This window comes from Nycticebus coucang, chromosome 9 (genome assembly GCF_027406575.1).
Source record: "Nycticebus coucang isolate mNycCou1 chromosome 9, mNycCou1.pri, whole genome shotgun sequence".
Lineage (NCBI taxonomy): Eukaryota > Metazoa > Chordata > Mammalia > Primates > Lorisidae > Nycticebus > Nycticebus coucang.
Window position 1 is genome coordinate 72,140,735 of NC_069788.1, and position 17,660 is coordinate 72,158,394.

General features: G+C 40.0%; 1 protein-coding gene across 2 annotated transcripts in view; it reads left to right on the plus strand.

The window, feature by feature from the left end:
• Positions 1-1,885: 1,885 nt before the first annotated feature.
• Positions 1,886-17,660, plus strand: part of SSR1 (signal sequence receptor subunit 1) — a 44,539-nt gene continuing 28,764 nt past the window's right edge. For both annotated transcript variants that reach the window (XM_053601050.1, XM_053601051.1), the window contains exons 1-4: positions 1,886-2,123; positions 5,244-5,356; positions 13,046-13,133; positions 15,493-15,755. In XM_053601050.1, the coding sequence (XP_053457025.1) occupies positions 2,045-2,123; positions 5,244-5,356; positions 13,046-13,133; positions 15,493-15,755 (543 nt within the window). In that variant the 5' untranslated portion in view covers positions 1,886-2,044. The remainder of the gene's footprint in view (positions 2,124-5,243; positions 5,357-13,045; positions 13,134-15,492; positions 15,756-17,660) is intronic.

Below are 17,660 nucleotides of genomic sequence, written 5' to 3' on the forward strand. Positions count from 1 at the left end.
AATGACCCCTATAAAATCCTGCCCCTTAACTGACTGCTTGACTTTTTGAGTTGTTGCCTAGAAATGGTGGATGTTCTGCAAGACAAAGTTGTTGAGATTCTAAAGGCCCCTGCCCAAGGTACCTGGAGGCAAGTGTCCCCACCTTCCTTCCTCATAACCTGCCCCAAAGTGCTTAGCCTCTGGTTAGTTACATAATGACTTGCCCCAAGGCACAAGCCCCACCTTTAAAAGGCCAAGATCTCTGTTGTCAGGAAGATGGATTTGAGGCAGCTTCTCACATCATATAAACAATTATTTTCTTCCTTGGAAATCCTTGTCTGAATAACTGAATCTTTGTGCAATAAGCAACTGGCTCTACACCAAAACCCCCTTGTGGTTTCACAACTATAGGTTCAGGCTACAACTAAATATCTCCTAAGAATTGGTGAGACACACCTACCAGGAATCTCTTTAACAGAAGGCATGAGAAGTCCTTCTCATCAGAAATCAGTCCTCTAAAGAAAAAGAGAGGCAGTGAAACACCCCCATGGCAGTGATGAAGAGCAGAGGTGAGTGTGAGTACAGCATGAATTCTTTAGCTTTATTTTGTACAAAGTTTGTTTCTGGTACTAGGAGAAAGCAAGTTAAATAGGATGATGCATTTCTAAAAAAAAAACTCCTCAAACATCAGGAGCTGGGAGCAGGTCTCTTTTGAAACTCACGAAACAGAAAGTGCTGCAGAGTAGAGAAGGGCAATTATTCCTGACAGTGGAGAACTCAGCAAGGTTCAGCCACATCAAAACAGGGTCAGCAGCCCTTCTGGCTTTGAGCAGAGTGGCAGCATGGGTAGCTGGGCACAGGAGCAAGGACAGAGAGGATGCCCTCTTGGGGAGGCTCTCAACTTCTGCAGGGTGCTCTAGGAGCAGCAGCACCCACACTGGTGGCCTGGTGGAATGGGGTTAAGCTCATTCAGTCCAACACTATCAGGTTGTAATTTTAGCAGACAGAAGTAGACAGTGACGGCAGCAGCAGCTACAAGCTGGCTTTACAGGGACCCCAGGACAATGAGACCTTAAGCAGAGACAAAAGTAGAACAGCACATGTCCTAGGCCAGTAGTGTGGGGTCTGGAACCAGATTGCCTTGTTCAAATCTTGCACTTGCCATTTGCTAGCTTTATGAAGCCTGGGGTAAATTGCTAACCTCTCTGGGTCTGTCTTCTCCTTAGAAATGATACACATACACAGCTCATAGGGATACTAAGAAAGGAACAGTGATTGACAACCTTCTCTAGATTTGTTCCATCCTCTAGATGACATCTCAAGTCTAAACCTACTTGGTATTCATTAGTATCATGAAATTAATGTACTCTTGAGTACAAGAGTGCTGGACTAGGCCAAAGCCTAAAGCCCAAAATAGATGAGGAGGAAAGAAAACTATACACATTGCTGCACCCATTGTACAGTTACCCAAAGTTTACTAAATGTCAGGTACTGTTATAGGCGATCTCTAATTCTGTAATGTCACATAGCAATCTCAGAACTGCCTTTAAATATGGGACAGGGTGCATGCGGGCAGATAGGGGAAAAATATTTTCCATTGTATATATTTTTATGGTCTTTTGGAGGGGGGGAACAATGTTGTCTTCCAAAATTTGTTTTTGCTTTTAAATGCCTTATAAAGGCAGTTCATGTTCATGTTCCTTATATTACTGTTAAAATTAAGTTACCACTGAGGACGTTATTTAATTGAGAGGAAAGGGTAGGGCGGAACAAGCGGAAAAGCACGTATGTCCAGCCCATGACAGCGCCGGAAAACCGAGTCTCGCGGGAACTCCAGAAGCGCCGGCAACCGGCCTCGTGACTCCGCTGGCGGCCGCCCCTCCCCACCCCAAGCGCGTACTAGCCACGTCAGCGGCGCCCCTCGGTCGGGGGGGCGTGGCGGGGACAGTGGCGTGTACGTGCCCCGCCCCTCCCCGCCTGGAGCCCGGATGAAGAGTAACGCCATTATTGCCGGAGCCGCTGAGAACCCTCGCGGTCAGGGACTGGACACCGGACTGTCCGCGCCATGAGACTCCTCCCCCGCCTACTGCTTCTTCTCTTGCTTGTGTTACCCGCCACTGTCTTCCTCCGAGGCGGCCCCACAGGTGAGGCGAGGGGAGTGGGCGATGGGGTTTGGCCGGAAAGAAGACGCTAGCGATGGCAAGTTTGAAGTTGGAGGCGACGGCGGCTCCTGCTTCTGGGGTCGGCGTCCACCGCGCCAGCTTCTCTCCTTCACAGCTCCCAGCTCGTAGTAGGGGGCCGCAGCGCGTGCCAGGGCGAGACCCGCTGCGGCCTCTGTTCTTCCACGCGGGGCGCGGGTGCAGTGCCCGGGCGACCTTGCTTTGTGGACGTCCGAGGGCTGAGTTTGCTCTTCTGGCCCCGGACCCACTCCTGCAGGGGTGGCCCAGAGCCGGAGTGTCCTCGGCTGGTGGGAGGCAGGCGAGGGGGCCGTGGACACCGCTGCGCTCCACGCGCACCGCAGCCCAGTTTATTTCTTTTGGCCGCCTCCAGCTCCGCTCCACCCCCCTCCTCTAGCGCTCTAGGCTGACGTGTCTTTAGCTTCCACGCTAGGAGACAGCCTTCATTCATTTGCTGAAATCTTTGTTTTCTACACATTGAAACTGTTAGAGCATCTTTTTTATGGTCACCTGGCTCGTTTGCCACCACCTGATTCCTGCGTTACCAGGAGGCTTGATTTCAGAGAAGTTCCCAATGCTCATACCCTGTTATCCGCTCGTGTTGCGAGGGAGACTGAAGATTCTCTGTGGGATGTCTCATTCTTTTGCCCTCTCTCTCTTTCATGTAATCATATTTTGTTTGTGGAAGCATCGGATTGTGCTGGAAAAAATACCGTCTACTTAGAGTTTTGTTCTTTACATAGGTTTATTCTTTCCAACAGTTAATCTGGTGCGAAAATAGCAGAACAAAAAAATGTGGCAGCTTGTTTTCTTGTTGGTTTTGTCGTGAACTTCGATTTTCTTATTTGTAAAGTTAAAGAATTAGTCCAAACGATCACTAAAATTGCTTTCCATTCTGGAAGTTTAAGCAAGTAGTGTGTCCCAATGAACGATGATGACAGTTAGCCAGTTGTTTTACAAAAAAAAAAAAAAAAAAAGGAAGTAACCGGTTTCTGTTTAGTAGATAGGAAACCAAGCCAGAGGATTAACCAAAACTGTTAAGAAATTCATTTGTAGATTTAAATTAAAGAGAGATTCTTTACTACGTCTTGAGCCTTTTTTTTTTTGTGATTTTTGGCCGGGGCTGGGTTTGAACCCACCACCTCCGGCATATGGGACCAGCGCCCTACGCCTTGAGCCACAGGCACCACCCAAGAGAGATTCTTTCCTTTTAGAAGTTGATTGCTGGTTTGCTCTCATTTAGCTTTTGAAAGAAAATTTGACAAATCTGTTTAGAAGCTAGACCATGTCTTTCAGGGTTAAAAACCATCTTTAAAGAAACACCAATTCATTTCCTAAACTGGATTAATATTTTGTAAACATTTTTTATGAATAATGGATTTTCTTTAAAGAAAATGTTTTCTCAGTTTTTCCAGTTAGAAGTTGTTAATTATTTCTAGGGGCAAAATTGTTATTGGTTAACATTAAAATAATAAAATTGTTTAATACCTACTGAAATGTCGTGTGAAAGGTCATAATATGTATTCAGAAGTCCTCAAATTTAGCTACAACTTTAAATTACAATGTCAGATATGGGTATTTTTCTTAATGGTTTTGGAAATTACTTGAAAGTTATGACTGCACTATTTTAGCCTTTCTCAGCAAGCATTGGAAGCTGTTTTCTGATTTGTAATGTTTTTTAATATTTTGCAGAAATCTTAACAGCCAGTAAGAACTCAAAGATGTGGAAAAGACTTAAATGCATGGTTGTTAATATATAGTTTTTTCCTGGGTATCACACATACTTGTCTTCCCACACTTTTTCTCTTCTGCATTGCCACATCATCATTTTTTTCTGAGAAATGTTGGCAGACACTAGCACTTGGAATTTTTTTGAGGGTCTTGCCTAAAATCTTTTAATGTGACTTATTTAGAGGTTTTTTTTTTTTTTTTTTTTTTTTTGCAGTTTTTGGCCACGGCTGGGTTTGAATCCGCCACCTCCGGCATATGGGGCGGGCACCCTACTCCTTTGAGCCACAGGCACTACCCTATTTAGAGTATTCTTGACTATAAACCTATAGTTTAAACTGTAGTTTAAACCTATAAACCTATGACATATTTTTTTGGCTTTACAGCTCCACTTTTGCTTTGTGATAATAAGTATGGGGAAAAATAAAATCTTACTTTATGTTTAAAGCCATATGCAAAAATAATTGAATTCGGGCAGCACCTATAGCTCAGTGAATAGGGCACCAGCCCCATATACTGAGGGTGGCGGGTTCAAACCTGGCCCTGCCAAACTGCAATAACAAAAAAAATAGCTGGGCTTTCTGGCGGGCGCCCGTGGTCCCAGCTACTCTGGAGGCTGAGGCAAGAGAATCACCTAAGCCCAGGAGCTGGAGGTTGCTGTGAGCTGTGACACCACTGCACTCTACCAGAAGGCGATAAAGTGAGACTCTGTCTCTAAAAAAATAATAATAATAATAATTGAATTCTTTCTTTTCTCTCAACCTTGAAGATACCAGTGTACTTTTTACTGAACAATGTCTTTTTTACAAGCTAGTTTTTACTATGGATATGATATAGACATTTTTTTCCTAAGAATTACATGCCATCAAATTCTAAGAGTTTTCAGCTATAATCAAATTTAGTAATTGTTTTTTTTGTTTTTTACGTAGATACTGAGGATGCTACTTTTTCTGCACCTTACTTTTTTTGGTTCTATATAGTTAATGATAGGGATTAAATTTAGATGTTTCTTATCTCTGCAGCAAAATTAATGTTCCTTAATTTGCTTAACAAAACTGCTTGAAGTTCTTTATTATAATATAATATTTGGGCTTCAGGGCATCTTTAGTTTCTGTAGCTCATTTTTCCACTGGATGGGTACTTTTTAAAATTAATAGCATTGCTCATTAAAATTAACATGCAGTTTAGTCAAATAAAATAATATAAATATTCTTTGATGCTTTATCATTTGGCATCATTACAGTAAACTGGAGATTGAGTAATACCCAGAGGAAAATTTTCTTGCATATACCTGATCTTAAAAAAAAAAAAATCAGTGTTTCAGAGTAAAGGTTAACTGGTTGTTTTATATTTTATTAGGCTCATTAGCAATGGCTCAAGATCTTACGGAGGATGAAGAAACAGTGGAAGATTCAATAATTGAGGATGAAGATGATGAAGCTGAGGTTGAAGAAGATGAACCCACAGATTTGGTTAGCCTTAGATACTGTTTAATACTTATAGAATGTATATAATACATCTAGAATTTATGAATTTTTTTATAGAAAAATTTGATGTTCTCAATTTTAGAGATTTATTAATGGGATCAAAGTGGATTGAAGTTGGAATATAGGGCCCAGTCATTGAGGATGGAGTGTTAAGTATTTTTTGGAACAGAGGAGGCAGCATGAAATAGCTGAAGAATAATTCGTGATCATATGCATGATCCTAGAAGGGTAACAATGTAGTGGAGATAGCCCTGGATTGATAGATACGGGATACATGCTGCTTATTAGCTTTCTGACTTATCTCTTTGGATCTCTCCTGTTTGCTTGTTTTTGGGGGCAGGTGTATGTTTTGGTGGCAGGGGGTGAGAAGCAGTCAATAAATAATAAGTAAAATATATTGTATGTAGAGTAAGAGAGTTAGTAAAAGATCTCTTAGAAGTTATCCAGCTTTGAAATTTTTACTGTATAATTATAGTATGACAGTAAGAATATTGGGGTGTAATCAGGGTCATTGCAGCATGCACCTAGCTAATTCTGTTTCTTTTCTGGAACTACTGTAATCCATAGTTTTGTTTTTTTTTTCTTTCTCTTTTATACTGTGCTTGAACCTTGAACTTTTCATGATTATAGAGTTTCACATTTCCTTCAAGATTAAACCACTCATTTCCTATTCTGTTATTTCAGTATCAAAATATTTAGCCTAATATGTAGATTTCTGCCTCTCTTTTGACTTACCTTTTTGTGGCATATACCTTCCAACTAAGGCAATCATTTATTTTGTTGATGTTTTTGTGTTACATTTTTTATGCATTGGACATACTGTTTAATCTGGACAGAATGACTTTGCTGATTTGGGTACTTTTTCCTAATTTCCCGTCTTTTGGAACCTCTTACTGATTACCTGTGTGTCCAGCCTTTCATATGCATGTATACCCATACTTTTAGGGTTTGTATTAGGACTCTGCATCTTTAGACCATTTCATTAAGGGAACAGTTTCAACTAGAACAACACATTCCTATTTCATTATTTGTCATTAATGTTTGACTGTTGTAATAGTGCCAGTTCTGGTAAGTTATCTTATAGTGAATCGGGGAAGGACTCTAGTCATTTTTCATATTAAAAATGGCATTTGGGACTATGAAATTTGGGCATGTGCAGACATTTAGTGGTGGATTGTGATAACCATTTCTATGAAATTACTTGGGCTTTTTGGTTCTGAAATGTACTTATTGTGGAGGAAGAGATTAGAGAAGGGAATTGTTAGATCCTTGATATCCTTACAGTGTTGGCCAGAACTTTTCTGTATCTTAATCATTTCCCCTGCCTTGAGAACCATTAAAGGAAAAAGAACAACTGTGATTGGCACTTCCCACCCTAACCAATTAGTACAAACGTCTTAGTAGATTTTCTTTGTTCCTTTTTTTATTTTTGCAGTTTTTGGCCAGGGCCGGGTTTGAACCTGCCACCTTCGGTATAGGGGGCCGGCACCCTACTCACTGAGCCACAGGCACCACCCCAGCTTTGTTCCTTTTTTAAAATCAGAAAATGATGAGGATTTACATGTGGATATCCAGTTCTCCCAACACCATTTATTGAATAGAGTGTCTTTCCCCTGAGGTATAGTGTTTGGTTTATCAAAGATTAGGTGGTTGTAAGATTAGTTTCATTTTCTGGTTTTCTATTCTATTCCAAGTGTCTATGTCTCTATTTTTGTGTCAGTACCATGCTGTCTTGACCACTATGGCTTTGTAGTACAGCCTAAAATCTGGTATGGTGATGCCCCCAGCTTTATTTTTATTACTAAGAACTGCCTTAGCTATACGGAGTTTTTTTCGGTTCCATACAAAACGCAGGATCAATTTTTCCAAATCTTGAAAGTACGATGTTGGTATTTTGATAGGAATGGCATTGAATAGGTTGCTTTGGGAAGTATAGACATTTTAACAATGTTGATTCTTCCCATCCATGAGCATGGTATGTTCTTCCATTTGTTAATATCCTCTGCTATTTCCTTACTGAGGATTTCCTAATTTTCTTTGTAGAGGTCCTTCACTTCTTTTGTTAGGTATATTCCTAGGTATTTCATTTTCTTTGAAACTACGGTGAAGGGAGTTGTGTCCTTAGCTTCTCATCTTGACTGTTGTTGGCATATACAAAGACTACTGACTTGTGGACATTGATTTTATATCCTGAAACATTACTGTATTTTTTGATGACTTCTAGGAGTCTTGTGGTTGAGTCTTTGGGATTCTCTAAGTATAAGATCATGTCGTCAGCAAAGAGGGAGAGTTTGACCTCCTCTGCTCCCATTTGGATTCCCTTTATTTCCTTGTCTTGCCTAATTGTATTGGCTAGAACTTCCAGCACTACGTTGAATAGTAAAGGTGACAGAGGACAACCTTGTCTGGTTCCAGTTCTAAGAGGAAAAGCTTTCAGTTTTACTCCATTCAGTAAAATATTGGCTGTGGGTTTGTCATTGATAGCTTCAGTCAGTTTTAGAAATGTGCCACCTATGCCTATACTCTTCAGTGTTCTAATTAGAAAAGGATGCTGGATATCCACATGTAAAAGACTGAAACTGGACCCATACCTTTCCCCACTCACAAAAATTGATTCAAGATGGATAAAGGACTTAAATTTAAGGCATGAAACAATAAAAATCCTCAAAGAAAGCATAGGAAAAACACTGGAAGATATTGGCCTGGGGAAAGACTTCATGAAGAAGACTGCCATGGCAATTGAAACAATAAAAATTAACAAATGGGACTTCATTAAACTGAAAAGCTTCTGTACAGCTAAGGAGACAACAACCAAAGCAAAGAGACAACCTACACAATGGGAAAGGATATTTGCATATTTTGAATCATACAAAAGCTTGATAACTAGGATCTATAGAGAACTCTAATCCACATGAAAAAAGCCAACAATCCCATATATCAATGGGCAAAAGACATGAATAGAACCTTCTCTAAAGAAGACAGACGAATGGCTAATAAACATATGAAAAAATGTTCATCATCCCTATCTATTAGAGAAATGCAAATCAAAACCACCCTGAGATACCATCTAACCCCAGCGAGAATGGCCCACATCACAAAATCCCAAAACTGCAGATGCTGGCGGGGATGTGGAGAGAAGAGAACACTTTTACACTGCTGGTGGGACTGCAAACTAGTACAACCTTTTTGGAAGGAAGTCTGGAAAAACCTCAAAGCACTCAAGCTAGACCTCCCATTTGATTCTGCAATCCCATTACTGGGCATCTATTCAGAAGGGAAAAAATCCTTTTATCATAAGGACACTTGTACTAGACTGTTTATTGCAGCTCAATTTATAATTGCCAAAATGTGGAAACAGCCTAAATGCCCACCAACCCAGGAATGGATTAACAAGCTGTGGTATATGTATACTGTGGAATACTATTCAGCCATTAAAAAAAATGGAGACTTTACATCCTTCATATTAACCTGGATGGAAGTGGAAGACATTAGTCTTAGTAAAGCATCACAAGAATGGAGAAGCATGAATCCTATGTACTCAATTCTGATATGAGGACAATTAATGACAAGGTCATGGTGGGGGTGGGGCAAGGGGAGAGCAGAGAGAGAAAGAAGGAGGGAGGAGTGGGGAAAAGTAGAGCAGAGAGAGGGAAGGAGGGAGGGGGTGGGGCCTTGGTGTTTGCCACACCTTCTGGGGGCAAGACACGATTACAAGAGGGACTTTACCTAACAAATGCGTTCAGTGTAACCTGGCTTATTGTACCCTCAATGAATCCCCAACAATAAAAAATAAATTGAAAAAGAAAATGATGAGGATTGATTGTAATAGGAATGCAGGGAAAATGTGTCCTTCCATTGGACACTAGACCATACCAGCAGGAGTAGGCTTATATGTAGGCTATTTAAGCAAGGTGGGCCCACAGAGCCAAAGATGCTACAAAAGTCACATGTGGAATGAACTAGCATTTTGCCTGTTATTATTGTTTCCAAGATTTCTAAAGGAAGTGGGAGATATAGGAGGATCCTTTGCTACTGGCCCTCTTCCTGGAGTCAGCATTAAGCAAAGGAAAAGAGGTTTTTCTTGGGTGGCGTCTGTGGCTCAAGGAGTAGGGCGCTGGTCCCATATGCCGGAGGTGGCGGGTTCAAACCCAGCCCCGGCCAAAAACCACAAAAAAAAAAAAAAGAAAAGAGGTTTTTCTTGTGTTTGTTTTTTTTTTGTAGAGACAGAGTTTCGCTTTATCACCCTCAGTGGAGTGCCGTGGCGTCACACAGCTCATAGCAACCTCCAACTCCTGGGCTTAGGCGATTCTCTTGTCTCAGCCTCCCAAGTAGCTGGGAGGCGCCCACCACAACACCCGGCTATATTTTTGTTGCAGTTTGGCCAGGGCCAGGGCCAGGGCCAGGCCCAAACCTGCCACCCTCGGTATATGGGGCCGGGGCCCCACTCACTGAGCCATAGGTGCTACCTGAAAAGAGATTTTTCTTAAGAACTGAGAAGCCAAAAGCTGGTTTAGATAAAAGTTAACTGATTAAAATTTTACAGTGCAGGCAAAACTTACTAAAGGTAGTATACAAATGTCTACATACAATAACTAAGAAAATGCCATGAAGGCTACGTTGAACAGTTTGATGAGAATATTTCAGATTGTATATGAAACCAGCACATTGTACCCCTTGATTGCACTAATGTACACAGCTATGATATAACAATAAAAAAAAAATCAAAATATATTAGCTATATTTTTTATTTTAATTTATGGAGTATCTCAATTTTGTAAATGAAAGTTCTTGAGTTACATTAAATATGACTAGAATGAATGCAATTAAATTATTTAATTCTAAAAAAAAATTTACAGTGCAAAATTTTTGAAAAGTAAGCTGGGGCTTTCTGCTCTGATTATTATTCTTTTACTCTATAAAACTCTGGGTTGCAGCGTAGCTTGTCATCATTTCTGTAGCTTGTCATCAATGCTCTGATCAGAAAGCATTTTTTAAACAAATGATGGTTTTGTTATTTTAATTAAAACAAGAACTACAATGGTAATAATACTGACTTTTAAAAGTTATTATTTAAAATAGATAATATAGGGCGGCGCCTGTAGCTTAGTGAGTTGGGTGCCGGCCCCATATACCGAGGGTGGTGGGTTCAAACCCAGCCCCAGCAAACTGCAACCAAAAAATAGCCGGGCATTGTGATGGGCGCCTGTAGTCCCAGCTGCTCGGGAGGCTGAGGCAAGAGAATCGCGTAAGCCCAAGAGCTGGAGGTTGCTGTGAGTCCTGTGACGTCACGGCACTCTGTCGAGGGCGGTAAAGTGAAACTGTTGTCTCTACAAAAAAAAATTAAAAAAAAAAATAGATAATATATTCAAATAACTCAGAACATAAAAGGTGCAAAATACGTAGCAAAAAGTTTTCCCTTGCGCCTGTCCTCCAGACACTGAAGCCATCTCCCCATGGACGGTCAGTGCTACCAGTTTCTTCATTCTCCTTCTGGAGATGGTCTGTAATAGCTGAAATATTTTGGAATTTTATGAGGTAGCAGGCAGTAAGCATTATACGTCTTAATTTCCTGATTAACTGTAAGATAAATGAATTATCTACCTTATATATACTTTCCAATGTTTAGTGTTCTAAACATTTATTACTTTTAAATCCCTAACATCAGCCCTTTTTCGTTCTTGGCAGCAGCATTGTCTTCTATGTCAGAAAGTGAAGAAGACCATCAAGTGTGAACTCTATCAAATTTTGTACTGTTGGCTTCTAAATATATTATTCTTCCATCCTTTCTGCATTTTCTGCTTTCTAATGAGTTCTTGCTGTCTTCTAAGGCTTCCATGTGTGCTCTTGTCCCATCTCTTCCTGTGGGATCTTGTTAAGCTTATTCTTTCCTTTTGTAACTTGATCTTATTAAGCTATATACATGCTTATCAACTACTGTTCATCCACTTTAGGGTGCTACCCACTTTCTAATCTTTACCGCCACTAGTTACTTCCTGAAAAACTAACCTGTCCAGCTTTTCTGTTCTGTTCTTCTCATATTAACCATGGTCTTATCCCATGTATCTAGTACAACTTTTTGCTAAGGTTACCAACAACCGAATCCGCAAATTCCTGGCCTATTTTCCATTGTTACCCTGTTGGAGTTGTTTTTAGCATGTGCTGATTACGCCTTCCTTGAACCCTTTCATGTTGGCTTCTGTGGCACCCCTCTTTTAGTTTTCCCCACCTGACTGCTGGTTCTTGGTGTTTCTACGACCTTCTCTTTCTCTGTTCAGTCCTTATGCTGGTAAAACCTGTGGTTTCGACCACTACAACCTTACATTGAAGACTTTCAGATCTAATTTCTAGCCACCTACCTTACTGAGCTCCTACTTACATTTCCAGCTCTTCACAGAATCGCTTCATCGGAATTCTCCATATATACTTTAAATTTCATCTGTCAAAAATGGAATTCAGCATTACCATTCATCTCATTTCTTAAATTATTTCCTATTTTGGGTGGCGCCTGTGGCTCAAGGAGTAGGGCGCCAGTCCCATATGCCGGAGGTGGCGGGTTCAAACCCAGCCCCAGCCAAAAAATAAAAATAAATAAATAAATAATTTCCTATTTTGATAGGCTCCAGAGATTGAGCTGTTGTGTTATGCCTTCCATTTCTTTTTTTCTAAAATCCATTAATCAAGGTTTAGAGATGATTCTCTAAACTATTTCTCAAGTATACCCTTTCCTCTTTATTTCTATAGTTTATGGTTCCAGCCTCCCTGTCTCTGATCTCTTTTCCTAATTGTGAGTCTCTTTCCCCAAAAGTTACAAACTTAAATCTTACTAAATGATATCATTAAGAGTACTTAAAATGTAACTTAAAACACAGTTTCACAGACATTAAACAAAGGTTTGAATGTCTTCTCAAGTACATGAGCTAATTCTTAGAGAAATGATGCTTTACTGAAGTTTAGAGTTTTAAATGTAAAATTTGTTCATATTTCTAAAAAACTTCGAAGTAGAGTTTATGTTGTAAAATTAACCTGTTGTAAGCATATAAATGGTAAGTTTACCCAGTTGTGCAATAGGAATTTCGATTTAGAACATTTCTGTCATTCTAGTAAGATCTCTGATAACATTTTTTAAAACAGTTTTTTCCAAATTATGTGACAGGTTTTCACAGGAAAGTTTTTCTCTTATTCGAATGGAAATCTTTGTAGGCTGATAATAGGGCATCAGGGAAAATTCATCTATGCCCGTACTTGCTTTCACATTGTAGTCATATAGTTGGGAAGTTGCAGTAGAGACTTTATGGTCTGCACAACCATGTTTGCTGTTTGGCTCTTTACAGAAAAATTTTACCAACTCTTGCTCTGGAACCTTGCAGTTAAAAATGTGATCTGAATACCAGCAGCCTTGGCATATCCTCGGTGTTTATTTCAAATATGGAATTTCAGGCTTTACTCTAGACCTGAATCAGTTTTGCCAGATCCAGATAACTGATATACACATAACTGTTCAAGATGCACTGCTCTGGGTATTCTATTTTAACTAATAAGGGATGGTGGAATTCATATTTCTAATCCCAGTAAAGCCATGGAGAAGCATTATTTTGCCTCAGTCCTAGGGAAGTCTTTATTTTTTAAATGATATATTTTTCTTTCGTAATAATCCCTTTTTAATGTTTTTCTTAGGCAGAAGATAAAGAGGAAGACGATGTATCTGGTGAACCTGAAGCTTCACCAAGTGCAGATACAACTATCCTATTTGTAAAAGGAGAAGGTAATACAGAAATATTAGTTTTAATTCAGATATAGAAATTTTAAAATGAAAAGCTTGAGTTTTTTGGGAAGCCTTGGTAATGCTAAAGATCTTTATTAATCATCTTCTATATAACAAATATAGTGTAAACATGAATTTTGATAAAAATCTCACATATATAAATACCCATATCTGTAAGGTAGTGTTACTGATATTTAAACTAAGGGGAAAAACAAATATTCTTAGTTGACTAGAAATTAAATTCCTTTTCAAAGATAATGTTTTAAAACTTTGTCAGGGGAGGAGAGTGAAGTAGAGGGGCAAAAACCTACCTAATGAGTGCAATGAACATGATTCGAGTGATGGGCACACCTGTAGCTGTGACTTAAGCGTTGCAAAAGTGATCCATATAACCAAAAATATTTGTACTCCCTTAATATTCTGAAATTAAAAAAGAAAACTTTTTTCAACTGCTACAGCAAAGTACCTTTGTTACATTTTGAGTGTTAAACAATGAAATATTAAATCTTTTCCATTAAGCCTAGGTTTCATTAAAATAAATGTAATGGTTAATATTTATTGAGGGTTGTATGATAGGCACTGTTCCTAATACTTTGTATTCATTATTTAATCCTAACAAACCTTATAAGCATACTTACTTTTTTTTTTTGGTAGAGATAGAGTTTCACTTTGTCGCCCTGGGTAGAGTGCCGTGGCGTCACACAGCTCACAGCAACCTTCAACTCCTGGGCTTAGGCGATTCTCCTGCCTCAGCCTCCCGAGTAGCTGGGACTACAGGCGCCGGCCACAACACCCAGCTATTTTTTTGTTGCAGTTTGGCTGGGGCCGGGTTTGAACCTGCCACCCTTGGTATATGGGGCCGGCGCCCTGCTCCCTGAGCCACAGGCGCCGCCCGAGCATACTTACTTTTGAACTGAGACTTAGAGAAATTAAGAAAGCGGTCCAGGGCCGGGCGCGGTGGCTCACACCTGTAATCCCAGCACTGTGGGAGGCTGAGGAGGGAGAATCGCTTGAGCTCAGGAGTTCGTGACTCGCCTGTGACTCGCCTGAGCAACAGTGAGACCCCGACTCATGAAAAAAATGGAAAAACCCAGCTGGGCGCTGCGGCGAGCGCCTGTAATCCCAATGGCTTCTGGAGGCTGAGGCAGCGGGGTGCCTACAGCCTGAGTCTGAGGTTGTGGCGAGCTACCACGCCCACTGCACTCTGCTCAGGGGCATAGGGTGGGACCCTGTCTGAACAACAACAAAAAAAAGTAAAGAAATAAAAAATAAGCAACGAAATAAAATAAAAAAGCCAAAAAAAAAAATAAAATAAAATAAAAAAAAAGAAAGTGGTCCAGGGTTACCCAGTTCATAAATCGACTGTGAAGACAGTCTTACCTCACATTGTATACTATACTGGGTGAAACTCAGCTGGAGACTGTAGTATAATTAGTGCGGACTTAATATTGAAAGATATTAATTTTCTTGGTCATTTCACATTTTTTGTTTTATTCCCATGTACTTGACAGTTTTATGCCTGAAAAAGTATAATTGATAAAGCGATTTGTGTTTGCATTTATTTTTGTATCTACCTCAGGTCTTTTTTTTTTTTTTTTTGTGGATTTTGGCCGGGGCTGGGTTTGAACCCGCCACCTCCGGCATATGGGACCAGCGCCCTACTCCTTGAGCCACAGGGGCTGCCCTCTACCTCAGGTCTTAATCTTCAAATTTGCACTTTGACTAATTGCTTAAAGTAGACACGGATCATCTGATTAATTATTTTGTGTCTTAACAAATACTAGTTTTCAGATAAATCTCTTGGATGTTATCATTCCTCTCTCCATTTTTCTATACAAATAGCATACTGAGTTATAGATCCAGTCACATACACTGCAGGTGGTGGGTTCAAACCCAGCCTGTGCCTGCCAAACAACAATGACAACTCCAACGAGTTGGCGGGCACCTGTAGTCCCATCTACTTGGGAGGCTGAGGCAAGAGACTCATTTAAGCCCAAGAGCTTGAGGTTGCTGTGAGCTGTGACACCACGGCACTCAACTAAGGGCAACATAGTGAGACTCTGTCTCAAAAAATAAAAAAAGTATACAACTCTTTCTGAGACTGCATGATTTGAATGTGATTTGGTCTGAAATTCAGGTGCTCAGTTCAACTCAGTGTTGGAATGCTAGAGTGTAGATAAAAGTTTCAGCTAGTACACTAACTCTCATCAGTTTCTAGTTAGTGGGTGACTGTTGAAAAGGATTCTAAAACTAAGTCTATATGCAGCAGGAAAGGGTGTCAAAATCCATTAGTAATGTTTCTTTTTATTTTGAACTCTTTGCCTGTGTTCAAATTTTCTTATTTTATTTTGTTTCGCAGATTTTCCAGCAAATAACATTGTGAAGTTCCTGGTAGGCTTTACAAACAAGGGTACAGAAGATTTCATTGTTGAATCCTTAGATGCCTCATTCCGTTATCCTCAGGACTACCAGTTTTATATCCAGAATTTCACAGCTCTTACTTTGAACACTGTAGTGCCACCCCAGAGACAAGCAACTTTTGAGTACTCCTTCATTCCTGCAGAGCCCATGGGGGGACGACCCTTTGGTCTAGTCATCAATCTCAACTATAAAGATTTGAATGTAAGCCCCTTTAAATCCTCTTTTTCTTTTTTTAGGTTAGAGGTGAATGGGGACATTTGACATTATTAAATATTCTTCCATTCATTCAAGTACCTGTTATGTGATTGAAATTGTAATAGGCATCATAGAGGCAAAGATAAAATATATCCCTCTGTCAAGTCTGTAATCCAGTGGGGGATTTCGACAAAAATAGCCAGTATAACTGTGTGCGTGATAAGTGATGTGTATTAGAGATATATGTAGTAAGGTGCTAGTATGTGAAAGAGGAAGTGAAGATCTATTAACTCCCTTTGTTGCTTGTGTTTTGCCCATTTTACTTCTTATATCTGTAAGTTTAAAGGACTTCTTGCAACTGTTTTTCCATCATTTTATACAATCACAGATAAGATATATAACCAGATATGTTTAAGGTAGTTTTAGCAGCAAGGTTTATTGTTTAGTTTTAATTTATGAGAATAAAATGTCCTAACGTAAGCTTTGATGTATTATGATTTTTAGAGTGTATATCATATATGTGAGGCATCAGTGTGAATCAAAGAAACCACTAGAATCCACTGCTGGGAGTTGACCTCCGTATGCCGGTTGTTACGTCTTTCAGATGAGAGTACATCTAAATCATTCTCTTTTTGAAAAGTTTTTGGAGAAGGAAATTTTATCTCATTTGGAAGCTAATTCAGGCTTTATCACCCTCTAGCTAATTCAGGCTTTATCACCCTCGCTGTATGTCTGAGTTAAATTTCCTGGGCTGCAGTTAAGCTTTCCCTTTTTCTATTTACTTAGTATGAAAGTAACTACAAAAGTTTTGAGACAGAGTGTGTTATGGTCCATTATTGCACTTCCAAAAAATAGCAGTGTCTTTCTGATTTCACCTGTGCAAGTTTCAGCTTGCTTGGCTTATTGGTGTTGCTGGGGGTGGAGGGGGGGACATTGTTGACATTGTTTCCCTTCTCATGCCACTCGGTTGACATCAGCTGTGGAGCTGGGAAGAAAGCAAGCACTTTTGTGCATGATTTTCTGTTATTTTAAAAGTGGGTTAAACAAGTCTCCAAGACCCTGAGTGTTTGTAACAGGCTTCTAGGGACCTTACTTCTTCCCACGCAAGAGTTTTTCCATCATTTCAAGAATTTAGAAGAGGCTCAATCTCACGGAAATATGAGGAGAGAAATGGGCATCTGATGACTGCAGTGACTAAGGAAAACATCACTGCTGTGGGAAAAAATGGTTCAAAAAACCAGTTGAGTGACACTTGCGGATGTTGAACTGGCACTGCAGATTGGATGGCCAATACTGTCCAAAATTCTGCACAATTATTTTCAAGTCAGAAGAGTTTCATCCCAGTGGGTCCCTCACACTTTGACAGATGAGCAAAAGAGTATCTGTGTTGAATGGTGTGAGGAAATGCTGGTCACATTCAACTGAGGCAAGTCTAGTTGCCATTTCTGACATTAACTGGTGATGAAACTTAGATTTGCCAGTTTGATTCAGACAATGAGCATCAGTTGACTATGGATTGTTCCTGATGAAAATCCACCAACAAAAGTAAAGTGGTACTGAAATGTCAGAATGAAAATGGTAGTAACTTTCTTCTTCAAAAGGGTCATGTTGTAGCTGCTCCTGTGGAGGAACAAAGGGCTTATTACTGCTCTGTGGTACCCAATAGAATGACAACCAGAAGTTTTTGGGAAGCTCCAAGAATAGTGACCAAGGACAGGACTGTGGGAGACCATCTTGCATCATGACAGTATGTCCACCCACACAGCCAATGTCACCATTCAGTTCCTTGGAGTCCACAAAGAAATTGTGGTCCTATGTGATTGTTTTTTGTTCCCTACAGTAAAATCACGTACACAGAAGAAGGTTCTCCAGCCTGGAAGAAGCTTTTCATGCCTACAAAAGTGAGCTTAT